Here is a 9633-nt window from a genome sequence, read left to right on the forward strand (position 1 = left end):
TAATAATAATAATAATAATAATAATAATAATAATAATAATAATAAAACTAACTTTTCCCTTTCTTTTTTTTTCATTTCACTCTCCCCCTTCTTCCTTCTCTCTCTCAGCAACCCCACTCCCCCATTTCCATTTTTTTCTTCTTTTCTCTTCTTTCTTATCCTTCCCTTCTCCTTGCTTTTTCTCACTCTATTACTCAAACCCTCAACCCTTAAAAGGGATTTAACATTCCTACAGGCATAATTTCTCAAACTCTTACAAATTCTTTTGGTTGGGATTTTTGGGTTAGGGTTTGTGTTCTAAGGAAGAAAAAGAGTACCCATCTCTTGAGAGTTGTTGATTGAGACTCATTGTGGTAAATGCACAACTCTAATCCTAATACGAATTCATAGAAAAATGTAGATTTGAGTAAAAATATTATTTTGTGCTTAGAGTATATTTAAATGATTTTCATGGTTTCCTAGAGTTAACTAAACTTTAGAATAGATTTTTCTAAAGTCTTAGAAATATTCTTGATACTCAGATTTGTCCGCTGAGATCCTGCCGGCTACTCTGAGAGTTGTTGGAGAGCAAAGTTAGACAATTCTCCATAGCTGTGAGTTGACGACGATCATCGTCGTATATTTTTATATTGTTATGATTATTATTTTACTTGTTTTCTATATTAAAGTATTTATTGAAAAATTTGGGAAACACAACCTTTGAATTTTATCTCGATTTCGTCAATTATTTAATTTAACGGTCGTTGTTATATAATATGTTATTATTTTGATTTACATATGAGCCACATTATTTAAATCTTGAATTGTTATGCGATTGATTATGTTTTTCATGAATTACGATGAAATGATTTTTAATACGTGTTTGTGTTATAATTATTAAATCGTTAACTGCGTTAGATGCACCTAGTTACCACGTGTTGATTAGGGAGAGTTAACCGTTAGATGGAGCCGCCCTTACGAGAGAAGTCATCCGTAGGAGGAGAGGGCTATCAACAAGATGTAAGCTCCATAATTGATACATGATGATGCGTTGCGGAATTGAGAGGAGAGGGCCATTCGTTAGATGGAGCCACCCCTAAGGAAAAGGCCACCCTTAGGAGGAAAATGCTATTAATGAGATAAAGCCACCTCTTGGTTCTAAAAATTTATATTGTTACTTGTTTGATTTTTATGATGATTTTAAGATTGTTCATTTTGATTTCATTTCGTTATTCACTGGATTTTTAATATTTATGTCCAACGATTAAACAGTTATTTGTGCATTTTGTGTTTCCCTTCTAATTGATGGAGGTTGTAGTCTCCTCACTAAGTCTTTGTGACTTACCCCTTTATGTTGCTTATTTTTTTCAGATTCGCAAGCAGCTGAGTATGAATCTATTATTTGATTCAAGTCTCAACATACTTCTTTTTTGGTAGGCCTCTTTGATCGAGGACCATTTTTGTAACATTTGTTGAGTCTATGTAAATTGCAGCTATTTTGGAGTCTAGAAAGTCTATTTAGTTTTTTTTTTTTGGAAGTGTATTAAGCAATTTGATTATGTTATTTGAATTATGACTGGATTGAAAGTTGAACAGGGATTTTTACAAAATTTGGGAATGTTGAAGTTACAGAGAGGATACTCTGTCGAAATTTCAAGAAAAAGTATATATATATTTTTTTGAAATGGTTAGGGAACGATTTAGTGTTTAATTGTTAAGTTAGTTGATAGGCTTGCCAGGCTAGGAGTATAGCTTGTGCGCCGGTCACGACATTTAAATTTCGGGTCGTGACAGATTAGAACATTTTATCAGATGACTCCAAACCAACCATTATATTTTAGTATAGCTAGTGGTGTTGTATCTTGAAAATCAAAGAATAAACGATATTGGCTCAGTCCACTATGGAGTTTGAAATGATAGCACCGGCTACTACTAGTGAACAAACAAGTTCGTTGAGATGTTTGCTAGTTGAGATCCCTTTATAGGAAAAATTGATGACATATGTGTTGATCCACTATGATAGTAACGCGACTATTGTGAAGATTGAGAATTGTTATTACAACGATAAGAGACGACAAAATCGTCGTAAGCACATCGTCGTTAGAGAGTTACTTTCTAAAGGAGTTGTTATAGTGGATCATGTATGCATTGATGAGAATTTAGCAAATCCTTTAACGAAATGGTTAGCTAGAGAGAAAGTCATAAATACATTCAAAATAATGGAACTAATGGCTATAGAGTCACTCATTATGGTAACCCAACCTAAAAGACTGGAGATCCCAAAAATTAGGTTCAATGGATAATAACATGTCGTGAAGTGATATGAGATGAACTTGCTATTATAAATCAAAGAAGCATGATTCCTAAAGCGATGACAGGATGAAGTAATATAAACTCTTAATGAGATCTATACTCTATATGGAGAGGACTGTCTAGCTACAAGAGTACTCTTGATAAACTTACCTATGTGAATGTGGAAGTAAGGGCGCTTCATATGGAATTTCGAGGCAAAATTCCTAGAGCGTTCACAATACTAGGATACACGTACAAAGCCATTAATTCACGAACTTTTGAGAATACACCCTATGAAAAGGTTGTGTGTGGGTTTGATGTCAAAGATAGAGTTCAAGACTACGAGCCACTCTTGTTAAATATGAATCTTACTTACTATGCAAAGGTTCAAGTCAAGATACACTTTTGTTTATGCACAATCTTATACAAGCGTTTGACACTATTTCAGAAATACTTTTTTAAATTCAAGTGGGGGATTGTTGGAACATAGAGTGAATTTAATTTTTGTTTTAAATCCCACATTGGTAAACTCTAATATTTTGAGTAGTTTTCAACACTATAAATACTAAAGTTGGATGCATTTATCACTATCTTGATAGAAAACATATGTGGGTTTGCTTCTATCACTATATAATGAGTTTCAAACTATTGTAAAAAACACAATAAAGTTGGATGCATTTCCCAATTTTCTCTTTTCTATTTTGCTCGCCTAATTTATGAGCCACTTCTCCCCTTTCTTTATGTCCCTTTGATATTTTAAAGCAGTTTCGTACCGTTGTCCCTTCGATTTTTGAGAGGTTATTATGCCTAGTCCATTTGGTTTTTAGAGCGGTTGTTATGTTGTAGTCCCTTTGTTTTATATAGCGGTTGTTATGGCGTAGTCACTTCGTATTTTAGAGTGGTTGTTATGTCGTAGTCCCTTCAATTTTAGAACGGTTTTGTACCGTAGTCCTATTGGTTTTTAGAGCGGTTGTTATGTCGTAGTCCCGTCGGTTTTTGAGTGGTCATAGTACCATTATCCATTTTAGAGCGGTTTTATGTCATAGTCTTTTACAGCAGTTTTGTGTCGTAGTCCTTTTGATTTATGCGTGGTTATAGTACCATATTGTGAGTGATTTTAATAGTCATATTGAGAGTGACTTTAACCATCATATTGAGGGTGTAATTCTAGAACGGTTTTCCACGGTGGAGTGGAACTCTGATAGAGTGAATCTGAACTGTTTTATCTTGTAGACTTTGTAGTTGATAGTCTACCTTGCACAATTTGGGCAATACTACAAAACGTCTTAAATAGAGCGACCTAGTTCACGACTCAACTCAATAATATCTTCGGTGACATAAATTGTGATTTTTAAACAGTTTTCTAAACTAAAAAATAACAATTATTATAAAAATATATTAAATGTAACAATAGTTAAAAGGGTAATTTTTTTTTCTTGTCAATAATTTAAAAGGAAATATTTAGTCCTTGCAAAAGATAATGTTCCTAAATATTAGGTTATTCAATAAAATACTATTTTTATTCTTTACTATTTTTCTTGTTTAGATTATAATTTGTTTACTCATTTTTATATAGTACTGATTGCAATGCATCAATGCATTTCCTTTATTAGGTGGTAGAGGTATATAATGGGCATAAAAAAAATACGGTAGAAATAATGCATATAAAAATATTTTTAAAATATTAATTGTTAAAACATGGAGATATGGATAATTTGTACGAAACATGGTGGAAAAAAATAGTTCAAAAAATAAGTCACATTTTTATTTGACTAAAGAAACAAGTCTCATGTTTTTGAAGAAGAAAAAAAGAACAATTATGAAACATTTTATATTGTATAAAAAACACTTGAAAAAATTAAAAATAAACTCAATATATATCAAATGAAACTTTTAATAAAAATAAACTTATCGCTCAATGACATATGCATGTTTTATATGGTTACTACCTATAAAGAGAAAAATAACACCACACAATATTTAAGAAATAAATCAAATTATAGTAGTAAATACAAAACACATAAATAAAAATCGTAAAGGAATATTAAAAATAATAGAACCTTTTTTCTTATTTCTCCACCTATTCTTAAATGAAAAATCATGTAAATGAAAAAGATAAATGAGCAAACAAAAAACTCTGAATTAAAAAAAATAGCATTTTGAAAAAACGGTGTCTTAGAAATGCTGCACACGTGGTCCTCTTTCATGGTATTTTTTGTTTGCTCATGTATTAAAATCATGTATTTGATCGATTTCTTTAGTAAGATTTCCTTTTTTTATCAAGCGTGCATTTATTACAAATGATTTTATTAAAAAAAATCCTCATTCATTATAATTTTTTATTAAATTATTCTTTTTTATTATTGGTTGAGTGGCTGATTAGTTATATTTTTTTATTATTATTTAATTTATAGTATATCTTTGTTATTGTTATTTTGATATCTTTCAAGAGCATTAAATTAGCTAATATGAGGAGACGTGTGGTGCAATGATCAATCACAAAGTATGAAGTAACTCTCAAATGTTTATAGTATAGATACATAATAATTTTTTTTACTAAAATAAATATTTATTCATCCAAATTAATATAACACATCGATAAGAACAACACAAACACAAATTCGTTAAAAAATAAAAAATATTGAATTTATTAATAAACTCAAAACATCCATATTAATAACTTAAAATGACAAAATAACTACAAAATTGATAAAACTAAAGTGAGCTAAATACACATGTCGTCATATCTACAATAGTTAGGACAATGGAGTCATTGATCAAATATGTTTCTACTAGGTCGATGTTAATTTATTAATCTGAATAAAATAACGAGACGAGAAAATCAAACTTCACACTTAATCGACGAGATAACAGGAAAACATAAAAAACAAAATTATGTAAAAATCAATTAGTTTAAAAATAAAAGAGAAAAAATAATATAGATAAATGATTTCTTGTTAAAAATTGACTCTAGATCATCACTCTTCTAAAATTAAAAAGAAGAGAGAACATCATCACTCTTCTAAAATTAAAAAGAAAAGAGAACGAAAACAATAATAACTCTAAAATCCTATTGCATAAATATAAAAATAGTTAAAAATTTATATAAATAATTTTGTTCAGTGTTAATTAAGTTTTCAGAGGTTGCTAATATTGTTCCGGTTCAAGTGGGGAACTCTCTATATTTAATAAATTTTAATAAATTATTATATATGCTATCCATTTTTTAATATTATAAAATTTATTTTGAAAGAGCAAAGGTCCATCTTTGAACCATTTTTTAGAGGTCCATATTATACATACTCAAATTTTTTATTTTATAAAATTTCAACATTTTATTTCTAATTCTTATAAAAAAAAATACATTTTTTAATACCTTCCAAAATTATTTTGTATAGTTTTAGTCTATGTATGAAAGAAATATATTTAATTCTCTTTCATTTAAATTTTTTAAATAACTTTTTATAAATATACTTAAAACATTATAAAAAATTCAGTCATAAAAATACTGACTTAAAATGTGGCAGAGTATTATGTTGGAGATTATAAAATTTTACAAAGAAAAAAAAAATTTATTTTACAAGACAAAATTTAAAATTGAAGGGAATATCATAAAATCTGAATTGAATAGAAGTCCGTAATCACAAAAGGGTTCGAACGTGAGCGTGACTATCAAATCTACATGTTCTCTCTCTCTTTCTCTCTCTCTCTCTCTATCAGCGAAGAATTCAATTCACATTTCACAGCACACACACAGGTCTTTCTTTCGCTCCGGAGATTCCACCATCACTCTTCCTCTCCCAAATTATAATGTTCCCCATTCCAAAGGTACCATATTCATAATACTATCATCAATAAACTACTCTATTTTTTATTCTTCTAAATCTTTTTTTCTTATATATCTCTTAAATTATTATTTTCTTTTCTTCTTTATTTTCCTCTTCCTCCAATTTTATATTCTCAGAAGATCTCTACAGTTAAATTGTTTTTCAGATTCCTCGTAACTTCCAATTCTCAACTCTCAAACTCATACCAATTTCTAATATTTCTCTCTTTATTTTAACTATTTTACTTTCTACCTATAATGCTGCTCCAAGATTTCCAATTCCAAACACGTTTCAACATTTTCAATTTTTTAGTTTTTTTCTATATGAATTTTCAATTTTTTTTTACCAATGCAAATTCAATATATGAATTTTGGACGGTTTTTTATTTTTGCACATTTTTTTTGGAAAAGGTTAATGATTATTTTTTTTTTTTTGGGGAGTTTTGAGTTTTTGAGATTCTTCTATGAAACTCTGTGCTTTTAGGTAGCTATTTTTCTGAGTACAATAAAAAAAAAAGGTACCCTTTTATGGAAACGGGATCTGCTTTTTCCCAACTCATAATTTTTTTAAAAAATTATTACTATATCACTATCCATAATAATAGTGACAATAATAGTTATATTATATGCCTCTATTAGTAATAATAATTATTTATGCACATAATCTGATTCCTCTGGAAAAGTAACTTATGGAGGTCATGATTTCTACAACAGACCTTGTCTCATATGCCCCAAATGCCTTAAACAATTCCAAAACTGATCACGTTTTGTCTCTCTGTTATGTTTAGTGCAGGCCTGTACAGATAGGAAGATATCATTATGGATAAATTATATATTAATTAAATAATTTAAAAAGTTAACTATAGTTGTAACTTGTAACAGTATATATATTATTCATAAATCATTTTTCATATTTTGTGTCTGGTTAGTGGTTAGACCTTGATACATGAATTTTAAGGGATTTAGTTTAAATCTAATATGAAACAATTGTAATATGATCATCACTGTCACCGTTATTTATAATAATTTTTCCTTCTTCAGTTTTGTTTAAGAAAAAATAATTTGTTATATATTCTTTCTTTTATGTTCATGATGCAGGGCTTGTTTTGACTTGAATTGCATATTTTGACTCAAGAGAAATAAGAATGGAGGATGATACATTCTCTGGTATTGGAAATGGTACACAAATAGATAGCAAAATTTTAGGTACATTTCAGAAGAGCTTTGTACAAGTTCAGAACATTTTGGATCAGAACAGGTTACTAATCAATGAGATAAACCAAAATCATGAGTCTAAGATCCCTGATAATCTCAGCAGAAATGTGGGACTTATTAAAGAACTCAACAACAATATCAGAAGAGTGGTTGATTTATATGCTGATCTTTCAAGTTCTTTTACTAAATCAATGGATGTTACTTCAGAAGGTGATTCAAGTGGTGCTGTGAAATCAGATGGAAAAGGTGGACACAAAAGACACAGGCCTACATAGTAAAAAAGAGGGTTTGTTTTTCTTAATTCTTTTGATTTGGTGGAGATGCATAACTTCATATAATCTTGTTGAGGTGTAGAACATGTTTAATTAGGTTCTTTAGTTGAAGATTTTCTTCTTGTATTACAGGACTTTCTTAAGCTCATCACTTACTCCTTATGTTTTAAATATAAAAAAAGATATTATATGTTGATTTTCCACCCCAATTCCTCTCATTGTAACCTTGTAATTTTTGGATCTAATAAAAAATCAAGCATGTTTTGGATACTGTTGATTCACCCTTCTGTGTTGTTCAAAATGCAAATAAATAAATCAATAGATAACAGTTTTTTTTTTTCTGTGATTTTTTGATACTTCTGCACCTCATTGGCCTTTAAAAAAATAAAAAGATTTTGTGGTATTTTCTCTTTGAACATGTGATGAAATATAATTTAAAGATGAGAATTTTTTTCTGTGTCTGCTGTTTTTTCAATGATGAGGTAGATTGCATGAGTTAGGTCTTTCAACTTGCTTTAACTTTTCTCCTTGTTGAAAGGAACTAAAGGGTCTTCACTAAACTTTGTCCATTATTCTTTTAGATGGGAACTCATCATGAATCATGATACCTTTATTTATTCTCTTTACAAATTCAACCCAAAATGTTGGTCCTAGTTCTTACTTTAGATTATATCTGAAATTGAGAAGGAATTGCAGATACTGTTTTAGGTCCATTCCCATGTAACCAAACTTTTTACCAAATGAACTATACTTAGTTTTTCTTTCATGTTTTTCCTTGTGTGTGAGAATCGAGAGCATCTCCGACGATAGTCCTTAAATTTAAAAAGTGTTGTTATTAGTTAACGAGTTTCATCTTGTTGAAGCAACTAGTCCTTAACAATATCTTGAGTAAATGGTGGGACCCAGCATATAAATTCTTATAGTTGGACCACAAAAAAAATTAAAATTGAATGAAATGTTTTAAAGTGATCTGCCACTATGGACTCCATTTAAACTATCTGTAATAAGTTGCACCATTGGAGTTGGTCTCAGAAGAGTACCTATATGAATATATATGAAGTGAAGATGCCCTTAAACAGTGGAAGAAAGCAGCTTTATGTAAATCTTTTTTGTTCCTGATCACACACAACCACAAAAACAGAATCTTAGATAAGAGACTATGAGCTGTTGACTATTATTTTTTTTCATTTTACAATTTTACACAATGAATTATATTGGTTGGTAAAGTAAAGCATTTTTGTTAGCTTATATAATAAAGCAGTACAATACAGTCTCTAGAGGTAGATATATGTATGTGAACAGTGACCCCTCAACAATATGACAAGGGACCCAAAGATTCTCTTTTGGGGTGGAAGTTAACTTCTTCATGTTTATCTCTTTTCTCTTTGGTTCTTCCTCTTGATCTACTTTTCAATTTTCTCTTCCTTTTTATTCTCTTTATGCAATAAATGTCCTCAATGACAAACCTTATTATAGTTGAAAATTCTCTGGCTTGGATTTCTCTCTCTCTCTCTCACACACACACACACACACTCACTGATTGAACAGATTCTTTGATGGTGGACCCTTTATGTGGCAGCCTAATTTCCTGATCTTAGGAGAGAGGCCCACATGAGTGATTGCTGAAAATGGCCTGTTTCTGGTTTAGATTTTGAGCATTGAAGGAAAGGACATTTTCCTTATCTACAAAATTGACACCTCTCTATCCATATTCAAATACTCTATATTCACAAATCACAATCAATTTCACTTAGATCTAGATTACTAGAGTATCTCTAATGGTGCAATTAAGGTGAAGTTGTTTTAACTAAATGTTGGCTACATCAACATTAAATTCATTTTTTGTCATTATTTTTAAGTGACTTTTTCTTTCCTTACACATGGCTTTCACATGTGTATGTTCCAACATTAAATTTTGGATGCAACTTTATCTGCCCTACTTAAGTCTCCAAACAGAAGAAAAATATTTTTGTCCACATACACACATCTGGACGACATAAAAATTGTATTTTTTTCAAAGTGATTTGGGAGTATGGAAAAGTTCCTCCA

At 29.9% G+C, this 9633-nt stretch overlaps 1 protein-coding gene across 1 annotated transcript; it reads left to right on the top strand.

The window, feature by feature from the left end:
- Positions 1-5955: 5955 nt before the first annotated feature.
- On the top strand, positions 5956-7787 carry LOC101491318 (protein ELF4-LIKE 4-like). Its single transcript, XM_004513416.4, has 2 exons — positions 5956-6099; positions 7196-7787. The coding sequence occupies exon 2, from the start codon at positions 7243-7245 to the stop codon at positions 7585-7587; it is 345 nt and encodes a 114-aa protein (XP_004513473.1). The 5' UTR covers positions 5956-6099; positions 7196-7242; the 3' UTR covers positions 7588-7787.
- Positions 7788-9633: the final 1846 nt, after the last annotated feature.

This window comes from Cicer arietinum, chromosome 1, assembly GCF_000331145.2.
Source record: "Cicer arietinum cultivar CDC Frontier isolate Library 1 chromosome 1, Cicar.CDCFrontier_v2.0, whole genome shotgun sequence".
In the NCBI taxonomy this organism is placed as follows: Eukaryota; Viridiplantae; Streptophyta; class Magnoliopsida; order Fabales; family Fabaceae; genus Cicer; species Cicer arietinum.

Excerpts from the sequence above, each read along its gene's own strand:
- LOC101491318 (XM_004513416.4), top strand. The coding sequence starts at position 7,243 with ATGGAGGATGATACATTCTCTGGTATTGGAAATGGTACACAAATAGAT.